Raw genomic sequence first — 23,342 nt, 5'->3', positions numbered from 1 at the left:
CTACTTGAAAAGAAGAGGGGAAAGTCTGTTGTCTTGTCGGGTCAAAAAACAATTTATATAACGCCTCTGACATACGTCCCAAGGCGCTCCACAGGAGCGTCATCAAATAAAATTTGACACCGAGCCACAGAGGTGTTAGGGGCAGGTGACCAAAAGCTCGGTCAAAGACGGCAGTTTTAAGGGAGCGTCTTAAAAAGGAGGGAGGAGGGAGAGAGGCGGAGAGGTTTAGGGAGGGAATCTCCAGAGCTTAGGGCCCCCCAGGCAGCTGAAGGCACGGCCGCCAAAAGCGGAGCGATGAAGAATCGGGTGATGCGCAAGAGGCCGGAATTGGGGGAGCGCAGAGATTTTGAGGGTCGCAGGGCTGGCGGAGGTTACAGAGATAGGGAGGGGGGGGGGGGTTGGGGGTGAGGAGGCCAAGGAGGATGAGAATTTTAAAATCGAGGCGTTGCCGGATAGGGAGACAATGCAGATCAAGCAAGCACAAGACAAGAGGCTAGAAGCAATGGGATTCCTCTCTCCTCTACCATCGGAGCAACACGATGGACGCCAACCCAGTATTCAGAGATCAAAACTCTCATCTCTGCTCATCAGGGCCATCTGGAGTGGGGGAAGGGTGGGGGGGGGGGGGGGTGGGGGGGGGCACTCAAACCTCTAGCCTCCTGACCCAGAGGCAGGAAAGGCAGCCCTGATGCAAGGCTCACCATTCCCGAGCTACGTGGGTAACTCTTAGTGCCTTCAATCCGATTTGAGATGCGTCGTAAATACTCCCTTACTGGTGTAGCACACAAACCCCCCCCCCCCCCCCCCCCCCCAAGAGAACAAAAATACATTGCAACAAGCACGGTCGGTTGTTCCCCTGGTGTCGTGGCCTTTCCTATTGCTAAAACAGGGAATCTGGTCATTATCTCGTTGCTGTTTGTCGGAGCTTGCTGAATGCAAACTGGCTGCCGCGTTTTATCCACATCTCCACAGTTGGCTGTAAAGCGCTTTGGAACTTCCCAAGGTCGTGAAAGGCACTATATAAATGCAGGTCTTCCTTCTTGCTCAGCACCACACTGGGTTTACCAAGGGAGTACCCTGCATATCCTCTAAAAAGGTTCATTCTATTTTCATAACTTTATTCAACAATAGCAGAAGTGGAAGTTGCTACCTCCTCTGCAGTGCAATAACTCCACACTTGCCCGCCACCTGCAATCCTGATAAGATCTGGCATACGCAGTCTCCCTAAAATGCAAATTAATGGTGACCTGACCAGTCGGAACCCACCAGACCATTAAGGCACGCCCCCCCCCCCCCCCCCACCCACCCCTCTCCCCTCCAACCACCCCTAGTCTGAGGTACTCAGAGATGACCGTTAAGCCAGACCTCTGATTTCTAGTTTCGGCAGAGAGAAACTGACAGGCTCACATCCCCTAAACCAGCGGTCATCGAACCTTTTCATCCGCGGACCACTTAGGCGGGGGCAAAAGACTCCGCGGATCACCTTCCGGTCCTAACCCACCCACTTTTAACTGCCACTGCATAATCAGAATTCGTGGGAACTTCTGGAAACTATAAATAATTTGCTGTGTTTTCACTATTAAATGGAACAAATTACATGCATTATTTTTAATTAAATAAGTAAATTAATTCACACCAGAAAGACATTTTCATATTACTGTATAAACATTAAAACTACAAGAGAACATGTTTATTTGAAATATTCTGTTATTAAATCATCACAATAATCTTCTCTCGAGAAACTAATACTTATATTGATCCAACAAAATCATAAATCTTGCTTCTAAAACTACACTGTTGTTGCTTATGAGGAACTCGTTCCGCGTACGCAGGAGCTGGTCTGGCTGTGTAACGTCACGCGATTGGTGGCAAGAGGATTGTGGCCTGTTCTCTCGTATGGCCCGAGCTGCGGAGTTGCGCGTCGGCGACTTGTGGACCAGCCCACAAGTCACCCGGACGAGGCTCGCAGACCACGCTTTGAGAATCGCTGCCCTGAGCGCCGATAAAACTCCCAATCGAACAAAGTCGGAATTTGGGTTACTTACCAAGTGTAAACCGGCCTGCCTGGCTGGTGAGGGCTCACAACTGGAGCAGTGCAAGCCCTGACCTGTACCCTCACTGAGCACGTACTAAAGCGGACCAGAAAAGAAAAAGGACTTGCGTTTATAGAGCGCCCGTCACCACCTCAGGTTATGCCGAGGCACTGTGCAGCCAATGAAGTATTGTCACTGTGGTAGACATAGGGAAATGGAGGAGGAGCAGCCAGTTTGAACGCAGCAAGCTCCCAAAAAAAGAACGACCAAATCAGCAACCGGATCATCTATTTTAGTGATGTTGGTTCAGGGAAAACTATTGGCCCTAGGATACCGGGAGAACTCCCCACCCCACCCCCCCAACTCCACTCTTCTTCCAAATACCGCCCATGGGATCTTCGAACGTTCATTCAGGAGGGTAAACAGGTCTCATTGAGAGGACTGCACCTCCAATGCTTCAGCACTGGCACTGGGAGTGTCAGCCTGGATTATGGGCTCAAGTCTCTGGACCGGGACAACTGTCCCAAGGGACATGCTTCGATGGGCGAGTCAGGATAGTAGAGGAAGCAGCATCAATGGGAAAGTTATGGTACTAATAGGGATGGGCTTCGATGAGAGAGTTGGGATACTAGAGGGATGAGGTTCCCCCTCCCTGGGAGAGTGCCTTCTCTTGTCCTTGATTTTCTTTACATCCCTGGGTTTCCCCACACGAAGGATCAGGTACTCGGGGATGCCTACCCTGCACAGGCCAGGCCGGGCCGGGGCCGGGACTGGTGTGGAGGGAGCATATAACAGCCTGGAGTTTTGCTCCTGATCACGATGTAATTGCCCTTCATGGGAAATGAACATCAGCTGAGCACAGGATTGATGGGCTGTGATGCCCCTCCCCCCACCGCCCTTGGTCAAATGACCTGACCGCACTCGGGTACACTCACACGTGAAAAACATCTACACAGGTGAGGTGCTGGAGAAACTGTACTCTGGAGGCTTGGTGGGGGGGGGGGGGGGGGTGGGAGGAGTGAGGGGGAGATGGGGAAAGCAAGATGCAAAAAAAAAAAAAAGGCACCATTATTACTTCTTGCTTATTTCCCTGGAAAGAACTGTCCGCTAGCCAAGAGATTGCGGAGAACAAGGTTGAAGAATTCCTCCCTTACCTGCCAGGGATGGTGGTGAGCCCACGGGCGTGGGTGGATTTGACGTGTAGCTGTTATTGGTGTGATCAGGTGAATAAATCTGCTTGGAGAGAAAAGGGCATCAATCAGTTTTTTTTTAAGTGTGGGTTTCCCCCAGGTGAAACATTAGACAATGGAGAGGTTTGCATTGATCTGATGATTTCATCACATCTCTTAGACAGCTTTCAAAGCAGCGAATTACTTTTAAAGGTGCAGCGACTGTTGTGCAGCCAAATATGACTGCCATTTTGAACACAGCAAGATCCCACAGACAGCAGGGAGGTGAATGACCGATTAAGCTGCATTTGTTCAAGCTCGGTGAGGAAAGGGGGTGTTACCCACAGCTCCCTACTCTTCAAGTCGACGCGCTGACCAGAACACGGCCCTCAGTTTGACATCTGCCGTGCGGCACCTCCGGCAGTGCAGCACTCCCTCAGCACTGAGCGGAGTTTCAGCCTAGATTAACGAGCCCAAATCGTGCTCAAATTGAAGAAAAAGAATAGCGGCCTGCATTTACGTAGCATCCTTATGTAGTAAAGCATCCCAAGGTGCTTCGCAGGAGCGTCAAAGAAAATTTGACTCCAAGTCACATAAGGAGACACTAGGACAAGTGAACGAGAGCTTGTTAGGTTTTTAAAGGAGGAGAAGCTGTAGGAAGGGAATTCCAGAGCTTGGGGCCCAGGCAGCTGAACGCACGGCCGCTAATAGTGGAGCGGTGGAAGTCGGGTGATGGGCAAGAGGCCAGAATTGGAGGAGTGCAGAGATCTCGGAGGGTTGTAGGAGCTGGAGGAGGGTTACAGAGTTGTGAGGTGGTAGCAGGGGGGGTGGGGTGATAGCAGGAAGCACTTTTTTTTTTACACAAAGGCTGGTGGAATTCTGGAAAACTCTCTCAAAAAGCTGTTGAGGCGAGGGGGAGGTGGGGATTTGTCAATTGAAAATTTGAAGAATGAGGCTGATAGATTTTTGTTGGGTAAGGCAAATAAAAGGTTCCGGAACAGAGGGGGAGGGGATGGTCGATGGGAAGGTACAGATCAGCCAAGATCCAATTGAATGGCAGAACAGGCTAGAGGGGCTGAACGGCCTCCTTCAGTCCCTGCGTTGGGAATACACGAAGAGCAGGGTTTTCGCTTGGGAGTCTGGAATAAACGTGGGTCCTGAGCCCACACTCGCCAGCAGTGAGACTGGCTCGGTGATATTCCCGGAGGCCATCTCCTAATTGGCCACCTCCGGAGGTTGGGGGCTTGGGGGAGGGGGGCTCCCAATGCGGCAGCCCCACCAGGGGAGGCGGGCACTGCTGAGGCAGATAGGAGACCTGGAGGGTGCCTCGAAACAGGGGCTCCGTCAGAGGGGCCAAATTAAAAATACATTAAATCAGAGGGAGGAAGCCGGAAGGACCCTCGGATCGGAAGGGAAACCCCTCCAAGGTGGTTCGCTGGGGGCTGCAGCACGTGCGACCTTTCCTGCCTGCACTCTGCCAGTAGCAGAATTCCCAAATCATTGCCCCCCTAATTGGGGTCTCAAATTATTTAACTTATCCGTGGTGCGGGCAGTCGATCCGCATTCCCACCCACCCCCCCGGCGGCGGGAGTGCATCGGTGAGCCCTCCCCAACGCAACTCCCCACCTTTTTCCCAGCCCCTGCCTCAAAGCATGCCCCCCCCCCCCCCCCCCTTGGCTGGGAAAATTCTGTCCCAAGAGTCTACACCTGGAACACAGGCCTGTTGCTATTTCCCCTCACAGCTCTACCTGCCCTGAGCATCTGCTTTTAAGTCCGTAATTAAGACATTTTCAGAAGCAGAGATAATGGAACAAATGAATAAAACGGAGTATGAGTTTCTCTTCCTCCCCGCTGCCACCCCCTTCCTCTGTAGCTTTGGCACACTTTTCATTCACTTCATTGCTGACGGTTTACTATTGCTGCTCACGGCTCTCAAAGGGTTAAGCCGGCAGCTTGAATCAGTTGCTTAATAAGGCAGCGTCCGACCCCTGTGAAAACCCCAGCCCTGTAGGCGCCACTGATTATACCCTGATCAGTGTCTCAGAAAATTGGGCCTGGCACTTTTGGCGTCTTATCGCTGGGTTGGAATCAAGCCATCACAACACAGCTCAGCTGACCTGCTAAAAATGGGACTGAAAATGCTGGTCGTGTAGAAGACGTGTGTGTCTGAGAGCTGAGGGGGTGGTGGGGGGGGGGGGGGTGGAATCTATATTTCATTGTGACAGATGCTGCCCTGTCCCCTTTGGCGAGCACACCATTGTCTGGTCTATCAAAGGGTAAATTAGGCAGGGTCAAGCAGTTCCAGCTGCAGGCATAGTTTTGAAGCAAGTGCTTTCTGCCTGGACCCCGCGAGTAAATCGGAAGGCGCGTCGGCTGACACAGCCCGTGCCCAGCCGGCTTCGCTTGGGAGCTAGCGGCAGGTCAGCGCTGGTTTCGTCCGCGGGTCTCCCTTGGAGCCACGGCCGGATTAGCATGCTCTGTTCTGCTCGGGGAGTAGTTGGTCTGCGATGGAGCAACAGCACCAGGTGGGAATGTTAAACGGTGGCGGTTTTCCAAAAAAACTGGCACAGCAACATTAAAGTGTCTAAAAGGGAACCAGATGCAGAGTTCTTTCCTGTTTCTTACCCTGCTTATATATATTTTTTTTTACGCTCTTTTACTCCCCCACCCCTCCCCCGCCATTGTCTCACCTCTCCTCAAGGCACCCACTCTCCCAACAGCTCTGCATCATCCACCCTAGGACCGTGTGTCACCATTCCTCTCGCGTGAGCCCGTCCGGTGTGTGACACCCAGCTATTCCACCGTGAGCGGCATTGAAGCTATTTGACCATGAGGGAGCAGCACAGCCAAGCCCTGTGCTGCCCTCACCCAACGCATGCCCTTCCACCAAGCACTACTGACCAAGAGAGACAAACACCCTCTCGCTCAGTTATTCCCCCCACCACCCCACCCCACCCCCCCCCCCCAACTCCTTAGTCAAGTCCGCTGTCTCCAGTTGTACCTCCCATACCACTATGCTGTGGCTTAGATCAACTTTATCACTTGAGCCATTTTGCACCATCACGACATCGAGTGGAGGGTGCATGAACACGTACCCACTGGATGAATTACTCCAGGGATTGAGCCAATACTGAGGGAGTGCTGCCCCATCGGAGGTGCCTCCTTTCCGACGAGACGTTAAACCAAGGCCCCGTCTGCCCTGTCAGGTGGACGTAAAGGATCGGCTGCCACTATTGGAAGAGGAGCCAGGGAGGAGTTCTCCCCGGTGTCCCGCGGCCCAATATTTTATCCCTCAACCTACATCACTTAAAAAAAAAAACTGCATTATCCAGTCATGATCACATTTCTGTTTGCGGGATCTTGCTGTGCGTAAATTGGCTGCTGCGTATCCTACATTCCAACAGTGACGACAATTCAAAAGTACTTCATTGGCTGCAAAGTGCTTTGGGTCGTCCTGAAGACGTGGAAGGCGAAGTGCAGGCCTTTGGCTATCGGAAAGCCACAGTTATTTTAAAAAAGGGGAATAAAGCAGCATGGAGCGGACCAGGTCACGGCTTTTAACTGTTTCCAAATAGGTCTGGAACAAGCTTGAGCGGTATTGCACTATTTTCAACACCAGCGCGGTGAGTAAATGCACAGCCAAGGTGTGCCATACAGACCAGGAAGGTCCCAGGGTTGCACGTCCCGACATGGCTGATCCCAGAATATTCACCTGGCACATGTGTGTTCAGCAGCCCTGAGCTCCGGAGAGGAATCAGCCAGGGTCACCCCACTCCTGAACGTTATCCTGGTGGAGAGGTGCTGCTCGTAGTCATGGGGGGGTGGGGGGGGTTATCTCAGCCTCTACCTCCACTGCGATGCCACCAAGTAACGTGGTGGCTATACTGCTGGTACAGGGTCATGCCTGACATTGGGTGGGGGGGGGGGGTGGGTCAACGATAAAAGACTTGAACTTCTATTGCGCCTTTCACAACTTCAGTGCGTCCCCAAAGAGCTTTACAGCCAACGATCGTTCTTTTAAAGAAAGGTGTGGTCACTGTTGTAGGAAACGCATCAGCCAATTTGCGCACAGCAAGCTCCCACAAACAGTAACGTGATAATGACCCAGATAATCTGTTTTGGAGATAACGGAGGGATACTGAACGGGGACACCGGGAGACGCTTCTTTCAACAGTGGCTGCAGGATCTGTCGCATCACTCGAGAAAGCAACGGGGCCTCGGTTTTAACGTCTCATCCGAATAACGTCTCATCCGACAATGCAGCATTCCCTCAGTAGTGGCACTGGGACCGTTGGCCTGGATCATGTGCTGGAGTCTCTGGAGTGAGGCTCGTGCCCACAACCTCTCGACTCTGATGGGGAGAATGCTGCCTGCTGAGCCACGGCTTAAATATGGCTACAACATTGCGGCCTGAACTCTCCGGCCCGTTCTGGCGTCCAGCAAGGCGAGGAGACATACTAAATGACTCTCCCGCCATCACATGCGTAGACTGCCCTCGAGGCAAAGTGGCAGTGGAATAGTACCCCAGTAAGACTCGGCGTGCCTTCAGGAGAGGAGTGGAGAAAACTGAGCAACATAAACAAGTCGCTCACAACACGCGCGTCAGAATTCCTGGATTGCAAATTGGAAAACAGTCTGGTGATAACATCAGCCCCTTTATGGCGAGGGAGGCTGCCCACCGCCATTCAGGCAAATTTAGGACAGAAGCCTCATTAAACGGATGGGCTGCAGCACATTGTAAACAGTTCCCCCAGACAGAAAAGCTGCCAGAGATTGTTGGGAGCGATTCAGATCCTTTCCGCTTCAGTGTTTGCATTTACTTTCTCGCCCGTCCCAACAGAGCCGTGCCCTTACACAACTAAAACTACTTCCACACCGACCTCCACAGCAGTCATGGCTCTCTCTCTGCTTGAGTGGAAGGTTCAAGCCCCACTCCAGAGCACAAAAAGCTAGGCCGACACTCCCAGTGCCAGTGGTGAGGGAATGCCACACTGTTGGAGGCACAGTCTTTCGGACGAGACACTAAACTGATGCACTGTCTGCCCCTCTCGAGTGAATGTAAAAGATCCCACAGCCACTATTGGAAGAGGAGCAGGGGCAGAGTTCACGGGGAGGGGGTGGCCAGGGGCCAATATTTATCCCTCAGCCAAAATCACTAAAAACAGACAAGACAATCCGGCCATTTTCACATCGCCATTTGTGGGAGCTATCTACGGGCAAACTGGCTGCCGCGTTCTCTACTTTACAACAGGGAGTAAGCTTCAAAAAGTACATCATTGGCTGTAAAGCGCTTTGAGATGTCCGCAAGTCACGATTTTCTGCTGAGCTCGCCGGAGTGGGGCTCTAATGCAAAGCGTCCTGACTCGTGTCGGTGAGAGAGCTGTCCAACTGAGCCACGGATGGCCAGTTCTAAAGCATGACATTTGGAAACGTATTCACATGTGTTCCACCTTTCCACGCGCCCACAGGCTCCGTGTAGCGTGGCCCGTACCGAAATGGTGCAAACTCCCACAGCAGTGGGAGCACCAAAGATCTACCTCTACTTTACAGGGCCATCCTGTAAGCAGAAACCCAGCCATCAGAGCTTGCCCAGGCTCAGGGACCCAGCGATTCTCAGACCAAAAACAACAAAATCTTCCTAATGGATACGCGGAGGGTCGTTACCGAGGGGCCGCTTCATACGAAACTCACCAGAAGCAGCAATCCATCTCCGCTCGCAGCACCACCCCCTCCCCCACGCTTTTAACTCTCTATTTCTAACCAGCCGTCCCTCTCTAATGGAACTCATTAGCTGCCCCAGAGAGGCCAGACGCCTTTTAACCGAGCAGCAGAAGGACCTTGCATTTATTAACCCTCGCCCGGCCAGCTTAGTGAATCTCCCCGGCTCATCTCTCAGAGCATCGAAACAGAAGTCAACCCATTCAGCCCCTCGAGCCTGTTCGGACATCTTGACTCCATCTACCTGCCCGTAAGCCTTGAACCCCCTTATCCAACGGAATCCATCAGTCTCAGTTCTGAAAGTTTCAATCGACCCCCGAGCCTCGACAAGCTTTCTGGGGGAAAGAGCGTTCCAGATTTCCGCTCCCATTTGTGTGAAGAAGTGCTTCCTGACATCACCCCTGACTCTAAGTTTAAGGTTCTGCCCCCTTGTTCTGGGCTGTTCCCCACCCCCACCGCCCCTTGCTTCATGAGCCAGAGAACTGGCAAGCTCCCGACGTGAAAGGGGCTAAAGACAGACACCCAGAGAAAAGGAATGAGGCAGGGACAATTGGAAGACGCAGAGAAATAGAGAGCGCAAGAGCAAGAATTAGAGTCTTGAACAATCAAGAGTCACTCATCAACCAAATCCACAGAGACAGAGACAGAGACAGAGACAGAGACAGAGACAGAGACAGAGACAGAGACAGAGACAGAGAGAGACAGAGAGAGATAGAGAGAGATAGAGAGAGACAGAGAGAGTGTGCGGTTCAGCCACTTCCCAAAGAACTCACCTTTCTACAGTGCCTTTCATACCCTCAGGGCCTCCCAAGCCGCTTTACAGCCAGAGAAACACGGCAACCCAATTTGTGCACAGCAAGCTCCCATTATTTCGAAGAGGAGCTGGGGGGGGGAGGGGGGGGAATTCTTCCCCCGTGTCTTGGGGTCAAAATTTGTCCTTCAACCTGCATCGCAAAAACAGATGATCCGGTCATTATCACACCGGCGTCTGTGGGATCTTGCTGTGCGCAAACTGGCTGCCGTGTTTCCCACATTACAACAATAACTACACTTCAAAAAAAGTACGTCACAGAGTGTAAAGTGCCATAAAGGTGCAATTTTGTTCTCTTATCTTCCTCCTCCTCCTGGGTCTGACGCCCAGCTACAAGGTGTTTAGTTACTTTGAAGGCAATGTGTTTGTGTAGGTTGTTGCTTCATGGGGAAAAAATGAAATCAGGCCAGTTGGGGAGATCTGCTCCCCTTCCTTTCTTGGGAGGGTGGGGGGGGGGGGTCAGGAATAGAGGAGATGGGGGTGCTGCTGACCCAAGCTGGTTAATATGGGGCCCCAGCAAATGGAGGGGAGCACGCAGGGCGTTAACCCGGCCAAAGTGACCCCTGAACCAATACCGCCCGACTCGATTGCCGTTCGTGGGATCTTGCTGTGCGCCAGTCGGCCGTCCCGTTCGTCTACAGAATGGCCACTGCGCTTCAGAAGTACGTCAGCGGCTTTGGGACGTCCCGAGGCCGTGCAAAAACCTCTATAAATGAGTTCTTTTTCTACCTTACTCGACCCCCAGAAATTACTTTTTGCCACTTCACTTTGTTTCATTTTGCTGGTTTTCTTTTTAAAATACCTACAGAGGTTGTTAAGTACTCGGGAGGAATCGAACTACACTGTCGCTTGCAGTTTAAGGCAGTCAAGTCCAGACCCAATGTTCTGCTAAAACAGATGCCGCTGTTAGTCAAAGCCATCTCCCCCTCCAGCTGTAATTCAGCACAATTGAACCGACACTTTTTAAACAAAAGGAAAAGGTGGTTTAATATTAAATGATTCCCAAAAAAAACTAAAAATCTCCTTTGAAAAACGAAGCCAACAAGACTTTTTTTTTGCTCGTAATGACCTTCCTCTTTTTATATTTGGGCGGCACAGTGGTTAGCACCGCAGCCTCACAGCTCCAGAGACCCGGGTTCGATTCTGGGTACTGCCTTTGTGGAGTTTGTAAGTTCTCCCTGTGACCGCGTGGATTTCTGCCGGGTGCTCCGGTTTCCTCCCACAGCCAAAGACTTGCAGGTTGATAGGTAAATTGGCCATTGTAAATTGCCCCTAGTGTAAGTCGGTGGTAGGGAATATGGGATTACTGTAGGGTTAGTATAAATGGGTGGTTGTTGGTCGGCACAGACTCGGTGAGCCGAAGGGCCTGTTTCAGTGCTGTATTTCTAGATTTAAAAAATGAATAAAATAAACCAGTTTCCTCCCCTCACTTACTCCACTGCCCTGATACTTGGCTGGCCTGCGATTTCATAGCCACTGACAAACCTCTAATACCTCAGCCCCAAAAGCCTGGGCAGCAGTTTCCCGACCCACGCTCGCGATAACCCTTCAGCATCAAGTGGGTATGTGCGTCAAGTGGACTGTTGGACCAAATAGAACCTCAGTTCTAACCACTCATTCCCGTGCGCTGCATCAGGTGGGGTGGCTGGATAGCGGTGGGGTGTGGCCACCCCGGGCGTTTGCTCCCCCCTGCCTAATAGAGGGGCGCCGAAGCCAACTGAGGCATCCCCGTTATTGCTTCAGCATCGGCCTTCCTGGGACTCCCCTCCTCTGTGTGGCTCAGTAACACACACCACCACCTTGTGCCTTGAACCTAGCAAAAAACGTCCCCAAGTGCTCTGCAGGAGCGTTATCGAACAAAATTCGGCTCCCAGCCACTAGCTGTCTAGACGCGCCTCAGAACAAGATGGCCTCCTCGAGGCAGGGTCACAGTGCGACAAGTGGCTGAGACAGCACCCTTCGGACGGAGACAGCATAAAACCCGAGAGCAGGTAGAGGGGCACATTAGGGCAAGATCGGGAACCTCCCCTGGCCAGTTTGGAATTTTCTTTCATTCATTCACGGGAATGTGAGCATCAGCTGCAAATCCAGCATGCATTTCCCCATCCCTAATGGTGCCGAGTTACCTTCTTGCAGACAAGTACGTGGCTCGCTCAGTTTCAGTTAAGAGCCAACCGCATTACTGAGGGTCTGGAGGGGAAGCAGTGGTAATGCCATTAGACCAGTTATCCAGAGCCCAGCCTAATTCTCTGGGGGACATGGGTTCGAACCCCATCACGGCAAATGGTGAAATTTGAATTCAGTTAATAAATCTGTAATTGTCTAATGGTGACCATGAATGCTTTAAAAGCCCAACTGGTTCAGTCATGTCCTTTGAGGAAGGAAATCTGCTGTCCTTACCTGGTCTGGCCTACGCGTGACTCCAGAACCACAGCAATGTGGTTGCCCCTTAAAATGCCCTCTGAAATGGCCAAGCAAGCCACTCAGTTCAAGGGCAATTTGGGATGGGCTGGCTTTGCCAGTGACGCCCACATCCCACAAATGAATAAAAAATAAAATATGTAGGCAGATTCCCTAAAGGGCGTTAGTGAACCAGATGAATTTTTACGATAATTCAGTAGTTGCCTGGTCATTACTGGGACTAGGTTTTTTTTTTTTGTAAATTCCACATTTATTTAATTAACTAAATTTTAATTCCCCAGCTGCCATGGTGGGATTTGAACTCATGTCTCCCGACCATTAGTCCAGACCTCTGGATTACCAAGCCAGCTACTGTAACCACCGACCTCCCCAAATGCAAGTGAAACCTTGTTTATACAAAGAAGTGAGAGAACATGAACTCAAGTGAACCCAACACCCCCACCCACCTGCTCTGGTACGTTAACTCGTTCAGTAACCAGGGTGGAAAAGAGCTGTAATCCAAACGCACCGATCTGTATTTACACTGGTTGCACAAGCAGAAAACCAAGGCCCAAGAAGTTTCACCTCGGTTCAGGCAACTGGGGCCCCACAATTGGCTTTATCACCTTTGGGCTAGGAGTGGGGGGGATATCTTCCATTAAAAAATTATAGGCTTGCATTTCTACCGTGCCCTTCGCTGCTTTCCTACATTGCTACAGTGACCTTAACAGGATTTCATTGGCTGTGAAGCGCTTTGGGAAGTCTCGAGGTCAGAAAAGGCGCTATAAAAATGAAAAGTCTTTTTTAGTGATGTTGGTTGAGGGACAAATATCGGCCCCAGGACACCAGGGAGAACCTCCCCCTCCTGCTCGTCTTCCAATAGTTTTTGGGGTCTTTTATATCCAACCCCCAGGGCCTCGGTTTCGTATCTCATCAGAAAGATGGTAGCTCTGACAGTGCAGCACTCTGGCACCAGGGGTGTGGCTGTAGATTTTTGTGCTGAAGTTTGCGGAGTGGGACTCGAACCCACAATCTTCGGACCCAATGGGTGCTGACACTCACTGTCTAGACTTGTGGATAAAGACTGATCAGGAGTTGAGGGCGGGAGATGTTGACTGGTACTCATGCAACTGTGCCTCAACAGGAGTCAGTGCCTTTCGGGCAGGAGGGGAGGAAATTGGCCAAAATAAGTGTGCGAGCGCATGCGCGGGACTGTCCCTTTAATTAGCACGGAGCCTGCAGGCCTGAATTCCTTAACTCTGATGCCAGTGTCAGATGTTTCTCTTGCTGAAAAGCCTTGAAATGCGATCCTCTTGCTTCAGAAGAGCCTCAGCGTTCCTTCTCCCACCCCACCCATCCCCCAAATCCCTCAGCTTTCCGTGCTATCCGCATCCAGCCAATATACACCCTGCATCCCAACAGCAATGTACTCCTGCCACTCAACACCCGGTAACCAGCCTCCACGAGGCAAACACCGGGCAGCTTGAAAACGGGCCAGCGCTGAACAGTGCGCACGGTTACACGCTGCAGCGATGTCCGGAAGCGGCAGCCGTAAATGGGTTTCCAACTCGAGCTTTGCCCCGTGACTCTCTGGAACTGGAGTGGAGTCTCGAGGCAGGCAACAGATCCGCCAGAGACACATCCCATGCCGTTCCCCTTTCCATCTCTAGCAGTCTGCCCCTCCCGAGAGCCTGAAGGTAGTTTCCATCCTTTAAAAAAAAAAGAATTCAGAAGCCTAGATAAAGGCCCGAGACCCGTACTGCAGGAGATCCTCCGTGGTTTGGAAGAGAGCCAAGGCCCCGTCATTTTAAAAATCAGGGCTTGGGTGTCTGGGGTTCCCCAGCAACTCCAACTCAAGACAAACAACAAATTCAGGGACCTAAGTGGAAGGCCCAAGGCCCACGGTGCGGGATACCATTAAGGAAGTGGAGGTTTAGTGGCCCTGAGCTCGGACTTTCTAAACCTGTATATTGTATGAGAAAGGGAGGACTGGGGAGAGGCAAGGAGATCCACAGCTTAGTCATCCCAGGACTCAAGGACACAGCGAGGAGTAACAAGAGAGCAAAACTGAGCACTGACCACAGCAGCATCGCTTCAATGTAGGAAGACTCGCCTGGATGAATTCAGCTGCGACAACACAAGAAAGCCGACGCCATCCAACACGAAGTGGCCGGTTTGATCGGCACCCCGTCCACCCAACGGCGGAGTCTGGCTGCAGCACGTACCATCCACAAGACGCAGCGCAGCACCTCACTGAGGCTTTTCCCCGGCGGCACCTTCCAAACCCGCCTAGAAGGACCCGGGCAGCAAGTTCATGGGATCGCCACCGTCTCAAAGCTCTCCTCGAGTCACACACCATCCCACATATAATCGAAACTTTCATCGCCGATGGGCCAAGAGCCTGGAACTCCCTCCCCGACAGCACTGGGAGGCGGACCTTCACCACATTGCTCGTCATGGGATCTTTGGGACATCCCGAGGTCAGGAAAAGGCACTACATATGGTGAACCTTTGCGGAACGCCGGTTCGGCCTCAACTGGGGTGTTGGGTCCGGTTCTGGGCACCGCACTTTGGGAAGGATGTGAAGACATTGGAGAGGATGCAGAAAGATTTGAGGAAGCGGTTCCAGGGACGAGGGACTTCAGTTACGTGGATAGACTGCTGAAGCTGGGACAGTTCTCCTTAGGGAAGAGAAGGTTTGAGAGGAAACGTGACAGAGGTGTTCAAAATCATGAGGGGTCTGGAGAGAGTAGCTAGGGGGAAACTGTTCCCATTGGCGGAAGGGTCGAGAACCCAAGGACACGGATTTGAAGGGATTGGCAAAAGAACATGAGGAAAATCTATTTTACACAGCGAGTGGTTAGGATCTGGAATGCACTGCCTGAGTGCACGGTGGAGGAAAGTCCAATCGGGGCTTTCAAAAGGGAAGTTGGATAATTATCTGAAGAGAAAAGATTTGCAGGGCTACGGGGAAAAGGCAGGGGGACTGAGACTAGCAGAGTTGCTCTTTCCAGGGAGCCAGCACAGACATGACAGGTCAAGTGGCCTCCTTCTGTGCTGCAACCATTCTATGAGACGTCTTTCTTTCTGGGACTTTACTGGTACTTGACGGCTGTGTTTTCCTGCGTAACGACAGTCACTACTCTTCAAAACAATTCATCACGTGAAGCGTTAGGCGTTCCCAAACTCATATTCCCCTCCTTAACGTCTCTGCCGCTACCCCAACCCAGCCGCTACTGAAACCATCACCCACGAGTTTGTCACCCCCCGCCCCCCCACCCCCCCTTCCAGACTCGATTACTTCAAAAGCTCCCCTGGCCTCCCAACCTCCGCCCACTGCAGACCTCAGCTCACCCAAACCGTCGCTGGCCACATCTCACGTAATATAAAACAACTGGAGCAGGAGGAGGCCATTCAGCCCCTCAAGCCGTCTCCAGCATTCTATAAAAGGACGGCTGATCCTCTGCCTGCACTCCACCTTCTCGCTCCATCCCCATACGCATCTCAGTCTTGAATATACTCAATGACTGAACATCCACAGCTCTCTGGTGGTAGAGAATTCCAAAGATCCACAACCCAAATGAAGAAATTTCTCCTCATCTCAGTCCTAAATGGCCGATCCCTTATCCTGAAACTGTGACCCCTAGTTCTAGACTCTCCAGCCTGGAAGGAAACAGCCTCTCAGCATCTACCCTGTCTAGCTCCTTAAGAATGTTATATGTTTCAACGTGATGACCTCAGAAAATTGAGTAGGCCCAGTCTACTCAATCTCTCAATCAGTCTAGTGAACGTTCATTCAAATCCCTCCTTTGTGCCATGCTTTCTTAGGTAAGGAGGCCAAAACTGTGGATCACCTTGCAGCAAGTCCCACTTGCCCTTCACCCCTTATCCTCACAAAGCTACATTAGCTCCCGGTCCCCCGAAGCTTCAAATTTAAATATCTGCATCCTGGTCTGCCTCAGCCCCTCCCGTCCAGTGTCGTAAAGCTCCCTTCCCCTTATACTTGCATTGCATTGGAAGCGGCTCAGAGAAGGTTCACTTGACTGATTACCGGGAATGAGAAGGTTATCTTACCTGGACAGGTTGGATCTGTATTCACTGGAGTTTAGAAGGATGCAAGGTGATCATATTGAAACAAGGCAAAGTGACAAGTTGGATCCAAAATGGGCTCAGAGGCAGGAAGCAAAAGGGTAATGATTGATGGGTGTTTTTGTGCGACTGGACTCGTCACTAGGTCCCTTGCTTTTTATGAGACGTATCAATGATTTGAACTTGAATGTAGGGGGCATGATGAAGAAGTTTGCAAACGAAAACTGGTCATGTGGTTGATCACAAAGAAGAAAGCTGTAGACTGCAGTGGACTAGTCAGGTGGGTGAAGCAGTGACAAGTGGGGTTCATTCCGGAGAAGTGTGAGGTATTGCACTTGGGGGAAGACAAACAAGGCAAGGGAATACACAATAAATTGTAGGATACAGCGGTGTGTAGAGGAACAGAGGGACCTTGGAGTGCATTTCCACAGATCCCTGAAGGTGCCTGGACAGGGAGATAAAAGGTAGTCAAGGCGGCGTACAGGATGCTTGCCTTTACTAGCCAAGACACAGAATCTAAGAGCTGGGAGGTTATGCTGGAACTGTGGAAAGCACCAGCTAGGCCACAGCTGGGATACTGCGTGCAGTGCTGGTCACCAGCGCTACAGGAAAGACGTGATTGCACGAGAGGGGGTACAGAGGAGATTTACGAAGATGTTGCCAGGACTGGAGAATTTTAGTTATGAGGAAAGTTCGGGCAGGCTAGGGGTTGTTTTCTTTGGAACAGAGGAAGCTGAGGGGAGACCTAATGGAAGTGCATAGTATTGAGGGATCTAGATAAGAGTGGATAGGAAAACCCCTATTGCCTTTAGTTGAGGAATCCACAACTGGGGGGCACAGATTTAGTGCAAAAGGTAGGAGGTTTAGAGGGGATTCGAGGGGGAATTTTTTCACCTGGAGGGTAGTGGGGATCTGGAACTCAATGCCTGAAAAAGGTGGTAGAGGCAGAAACCCTCAACATTGAAAAAGTACTGGGTATACACTTGCAGTGCCGTAAACTTCAACACTACAGACCAAGAGCTGGAAAGTGGATTTAGGCTGTATGGCTCCTTGTCAGCTGGCATGAACACGATGGGCCAAATGGTCTCCTTCCACAGTGTAAATTTTAATGATTTTTATTTCTATGATTCAGCAGAGTGTGGAATTTCTCTCCTGTCTCTTATTCTTCAAGACCAGCCTAAAAGCCCAGTTGTTCAACTGAGCTTTAGGACACTTCCCCATACCCTGCCCCTATCCTAACATCTTTGACTCGGTGTGTGTTTTGGTTGTGCCCGAGATGCTCCCTTGGACATTTTTCCAGGTTATAAAGAAGCAACATTCAAGTGCGAGCATCATCGGAAAAATTTTAAAACAAATTCAAATTAAATCCAGCATTTCCTTTGGTGGGGGGGGGGGGGGGAATTTGCAGCCCGGACGATCAGATGCATCATCTTTGGAGCAGCAGGAGAAAAAAAACCAAGTGACATCAGATAACACACTGTTGCTTTGTATCTGCAACAAAACCTCATTAAACGTGGAGCCACCTGCTCTGGGGGTGCATTAAATCAGCCCTCATCTCTCTGATTCAAGCCAGAGCCCGACAATCAAAGGAAGGCACAGATGAAACAGGGTAGAAAGCGTTAGATAATCTCAGCCCCTGCGACTGTGGGAGGGGCTGCAATAATTGTCCTCAGTAACCTTCGATTGAGTGGGAGAAGTGAGAGCGGAGAGAGAACAAGCAGGAAGAGAGTGAGAGCAAGCATGCGCACACGTGTGAGAGAGAGAGAGACAGAGAGAGAGACAGAGAGAAAGAGTGAGTGGGAGAATCTAGAACTAGGGGTCACTGTTTAAAAATAAGGGGTCGCCCATTTAAGACAGAGATGAGGAGAAATTTTTTTCTCTGAGGGTCGTGTGTCTTTGGAATTCTCTTCCTTAAAAGGTGGTGGAAGCAGAGTCTTTGAATATTTTTAAGGCAGAGGTAGATAGATTCTTGATAAGCAAGGGGGTGGAAGGTTATCGGGGGTCGGTGGGAATGAGGAGTTGAGGTTACAATCAGATCAGCCATGACCTTGTTGAATGGCGGAGCAGGCTTGAGGGGCCGAGTGGCTACTCCTGATTTGTATGTTCGTTAAATGACAGACGGTGGAGTCTGTAGTGCCACTGAAACTCCTCACCTGGTTCAGACATATGCACGGCAAGAAACAAAGACAAACTGACATGCGTACGCCCCACTACCCCCAGCAGACAGACACACCTGACCACTGGGCAGAACGTGCCGATCGCATGCCTGACACCAGACTACTGAAAGCAGCTGCTCTACTCAGAACTTGGTCGCGGCAGGAGACTCCCAGGAAGACAGCGGAAACGCTTTAGAGATGTCCTCCAAGCATCCCTGAAGAGATCCAACATCCCCGTCGACTCGTGGGAGTCCCTGGCTCGTGATGGTCCTAAACGGAGAAAGCTCATTCGGGAAGGTATCGTTCACCTTGGGGGACTTTGGCGGGAACACGCGGAGGCGAAGTCGAGGCGACGGAGGGAGTGCACAAACCTCCAAACTATTCATCTACCCGACCCTTCAAGCACCAACTGCCCCTCACACGGCAGTCTGCAGTTCACGCATTGGAGTCATCAGCCATCTCAAAACCCATCGAACTGGAGTGGAAGCCAAGTCATCCTCGATCCCGAGGGACTGCCTACGAGAGGGGAAGAGTTCTCAAAAAGGGAAATGGGATCTGTATCATCAGGGATTTATGGCTTGCAAGCCCGAAGCTCCCCCTCTCTAAAGGTAAATGACAGAGGAGGCGGCAGAGTGGCATTTTGTACTGAGGCTGCTTTGCAATCGTCTCGCAGGTGCATTTTGCACCGCTCGCAGTTGAGAACAGGCAGAGGCAGAGCCACTTCACGACTTACCGAGGCCAAAGCCTTTCCCAGAGCATCTCCCGTCTGTGAGCTGCCAGCTGTGGTACCTCTGCTCCCTGCATCCAAGAGAAAAGAAAACAAGACGTGTGTTAACTCAATAAAAAAAAAAAGGGGCAAGAGAGGGATCCCGTCACAAGCCCCTCCGCCCCCCGCCCCCCCCCGAGATGGCTCAAGACACACGTACCCATCAGACTTTCCGAAGTGCTGAGGGGCGGTGTGTGCGAGGACGTGACAAATGGCGTCGAGGTGTTGCTGGTCCGATGAAAGCTTGCCACAGGTGGAAGAGTAGAGTTTACATCTGATGGTGGGTAGGGCTGAAACAACAGATGACATGAGCAGATGAGAAGGCATTCGGAGAGCGAATGTGCTGTTCTGGTTGCCTTGTAAAGCTCATTTCAATGTACAGCACTTTTTACAACAACTTGGATTTATACCAACCCCTCTTAACGATGCAAAAGGTTCCCAAGACATTTCACGGAGTGATTGTCAGACAAAATTTTACACCGAACCACATTAGGCCAAGTGACCAAGAGCCTGGTTAACAAAAGTACCTGCATTTCTACAACCCTTTATATGACCTCAGGATGTCCCAAAGCGATTCACAGCCAATAAAGTACATCCAGTGTGTAGTCACTGTTGTAGGAAACGTGGCAGCCAATTTGTGCACAGCAAGCTCCCACTAGCAGCACTTCAGATATCGGCCAGATTTATTATTTTTCAGGAGGCTGGTTGAGGGATAAATATTTGCCAGGACACCGGGGAGAACTCCCCCACTGCTCTCCTTCCAATAGTGGCCGTGGGATCTTTCATATCCACCCGAGAGGGCAGACGGGGATCTCGGTTCAACATCCCATCCAAAAGACGGACCCTCTGACAGTGCAGCACTCCCTCAGTACTGCGCTGGGAGCGTCAGCCTTGATTCTGCGCTCACGTCTCTGGGATTCGAACCCACAACCTTCAGGAGGTGAGAGGGAGTGACCCACTGAGCCACGATCGACACTCTAACTTCAACCCCACACTGACTCAGTTGACAGAGGCGCCACGGTGCTAAGGCACACAGGCCGGGTACGTCACACTTTCGACTCCCGACAGGAGTGGTGGGGTCGGGGGGGGGGGGCATGGGTGGGGAGAGAAAGGATGAATTGGCCAATCTCAGCCTGGGTGCTGGGGAAAGTTCCCAGAGTTAGCCTCAGCATCCCGAGGCTCGTACCATCCCGTTCCTGATGGTTACCCAGCGACAACTCCTGGAGCTTGCACACGGACGTCAGGATCAGCTCGGCTGCAATGCCTTCCACAGCCAAACAGCCCACTAAGAACTCTTTGTCTAGCGTCTAGTACTGGCGCCGGGAGTTAGGCAGAGGGCCATGGGCACGACCGTTAACCCACCCATCCACCATTGCTCCCACCTCTTTTCCCCCCTCCACCCCACCCCGCGATGAACCAAACAAACAAGTGGAACTCACCAGGCGCTCGTGGGCATGGAGGTTGCTGTAGCTGTTTGCCTGACTCATGTGCGATGAGGGGCCGCCTGGGACGCCCCCGTAGTTGGCTTGGCTGATCCCGCCGGACGGAGCCCACAGTTCAGAGGAGTTGTGATGTCCATCTGAGAAGACAAAGAAATGAGATTCCTCGGAAATCCCAGCCGTTCCCAATTTTCCAGGATAAGTCCCACATCGTCATAGAATAGAATCTTACAGTGCAGGTGGAGGCCATTCGACCCATCGTGTCTGTGCTGGCTCTTTGAAAGAGCTATCCAATTAGTCTCACTTTCTGCACCCCCCCCCCCCCCCCCCCCACCACTATAAATTTTCCCCCTTCCAGTATTTATCCAATTGCCCTTTTGAAAGTTAATATTGAATCTGCTTCCCGGCCTTTCAGGCAGCGCGTTCCAGATCACAACAACTCTGCGTTAAAAAAGAAAATTCTCCTCCTCTCCCCCTCTGGTTCTTTTACCAATTATCTTAAATCTGTGTCCCTCTGGTTATCGACCTTCCTGCCAATGGAAATGGTTTCACCTGATTTACTCCATCAAAACCCTTACTAATTTTGAATGCCTTTTTAAATTTCCCCTTAACCTTCTCTGCTTTGAAGGAGAATAATCGCAACTTCTCCAGTCTCTCCACATAACGCAAGGCCCTGGAACCATCCTGGTGAATCTCCTCCGCACCCTTGCCGCAAACTCGACATCCTTCCAAAATGCGGTGTCCAGAATTGGACCCAGTTCTCCAGCTCGGTTCTCGCTGTAGCTTGACTGGTTCAGCTGTGTACCTGCTCACACTGATCTCTGTGGGAAATGCCCCACTTCAGGCTCGTTCAACAGCCCAGGGTTTATTCAGCGAGCAGCTGAGGATGTTCAGACCAGGCGGGGCCCAGGTTCGGCCGTCAGTGTTCAGCTGCCCGAGCTCAGCAAGGGTTGCTGTGTGGACACCACTGCTCGGTTACAGGATGGGGGAGGGGAAAAGAAAAATCAACCCGGGCTTCTCGCTCCTGATCATTATCCTGTGACTCCCCTGCTACAGATATATGCAGATGTTGAGCGAGGGCACCATTGGGGTCCACTGCGATGCACCTCACAGTCAAATAGCCTGCCAATGCTCATTCATCTGCGCCCGACCATGAATAATGGGCACCTTGCTGTAACCACAGTACCACACCCCAGGAAAAAAAAAAGTCACCCATGAACCATTTCCTAGGACCAGCTGGGAGCCGGGGTCGGGGGAGAATTGGGAAGGTGGGATGAAACTAACCAGTTAAATCGGGCAGCTTGTCAGTTTGATGCAATAAAGACTCCACAGAAAGTTGCAACACCAAAGGGCAGCAAAACGAGGGTCAAACAATTGGGAAGCAAAACCCCTGCATTTTAACAAGCTGTTTAAAATTAGTCACCTCACCTGGCAATAAAAAAGAGCTGGAAAGCATGCTGCTGGGAGCTTTGGGAGACAGATAACTCGAAGACTCCCTGAGCTCATCGGAATTCTGTGACTGGGCATAGATCTACAGAGGAGGGAGAGAGGGAGAGAGGGAGAGAGAGAGAGAATTATTACATTGTATAATCGGAATTTTCAAAAATGCATAGTGTCACTCAGTCAGTGGTCTGGAGTTGGCTTGTGATGTCTGCCTGTTAACCTGGCTCATCTCTCGTACACAGCAAGATCCCACAAAAGCAGTGAGCAGATAACCTGTCTTTTTATGTGCTGTTGGTTCAGAGGTAAATATTGGCCCAGTGCTTAGCAATCTGCAGCAACCCAAGTGTTGGGCTCCAGGTTAGTTTGCAAACTCCCCTCACACAACGGCGACGTGACAACGGCGTCCAGGACGCTTAGGTCCACTATAAATCGAGTGGCGCCCAGCCCTGGGCCCACGTTACCCGCCCGCCACTCGCCACGACGCCAGCAGGCTCCCCGGGATGGGGGGGGGGGGAAAAAAAAAAAATCACGAGCAACACCAACCTCCCCATTCACGAGGACTTGAATGCTTAAAAGCAGCGATCATTCACGCAGCTGGTGTTAACCCACGATCCAGTTGGGAGGAATCGTGGGAGGCACGCAGCAAGCACTGGTGAGACCACATCTGGAGTACTGTGTACAGTACTGGTCTTATGTAAGGAAGGATGGAAATGTGTTGGAGGCAGTACAGAGAAGGTTTACTAGACTAATATCTGGAATGGGTGGGCTGTCTTATGAGGGAAGATTGAACAAGCTAGGCTTGTATCTTCTGGAATTTAGGAGAGTTAGAGGCGACTTGAATGAAACATAAGATTCTGAGGGGTCTTGACAGGGTGGATGTGGAAAGGATGTTTCCTCTTGTGGAAGAATCTAGAACTAGGGGTCACTGTTTAAAAATAAGGGGTGGCCCATTTAAGACAGATGAGGAGAATTTTTTTTCTCTCAGAGGGTCGTGAGTCTTTGGAACTCTCTTCCTTAAAAGGCGGTGGAAGCAGAGTCTTTGAATATTTTTAAGGCAGAGGTAGACAGATTCTTGTTAAGCAAGGGGGTGAAAGGTTATCGGGGGTCGGCGGGAATGTGGAGTTGAGGTTACAATCAGATCGGCCATGATCTTATTGAATGGCAGAGCAGGCTCGAGTGGCCTACTCCTGTTCCTAATTCGTATGTTCATAAAAGGACCCACACCCCATCACTGACCCAACAGCAGAGGTCCCTGGCTTCGGTCTCCCTCGAAGACAGTGGACAGCTCTCAGCCGAACCCGCACAGGGCATGGAAGGC

General features: G+C 51.3%; 1 protein-coding gene across 3 annotated transcripts in view; it reads right to left on the bottom strand.

Moving 5' to 3' along the window:
- The window catches only part of LOC137356843 (transcription factor 12-like), a 96,944-nt gene that overhangs the window by 32,206 nt on the left and 41,396 nt on the right, over positions 1 to 23,342 (bottom strand). For all 3 annotated transcript variants that reach the window (XM_068022676.1, XM_068022677.1, XM_068022678.1), the window contains exons 2-6: positions 22,010 to 22,112; positions 20,582 to 20,721; positions 19,303 to 19,432; positions 19,110 to 19,174; positions 3,187 to 3,266 (exon numbers count right to left, since the gene is read on the bottom strand). In XM_068022676.1, coding sequence (XP_067878777.1) covers positions 3,187 to 3,266; positions 19,110 to 19,174; positions 19,303 to 19,432; positions 20,582 to 20,721; positions 22,010 to 22,112 — 518 coding nt within the window. The remainder of the gene's footprint in view (positions 1 to 3,186; positions 3,267 to 19,109; positions 19,175 to 19,302; positions 19,433 to 20,581; positions 20,722 to 22,009; positions 22,113 to 23,342) is intronic.

The sequence above is a fragment of the Heterodontus francisci genome, chromosome 46 (assembly GCF_036365525.1).
Source record: "Heterodontus francisci isolate sHetFra1 chromosome 46, sHetFra1.hap1, whole genome shotgun sequence".
NCBI classification, from domain to species: domain Eukaryota; kingdom Metazoa; phylum Chordata; class Chondrichthyes; order Heterodontiformes; family Heterodontidae; genus Heterodontus; species Heterodontus francisci.
The sequence above is the reverse complement of the archived record's forward strand: the minus strand, read 5'-3'. Positions and strand labels throughout refer to the sequence as shown.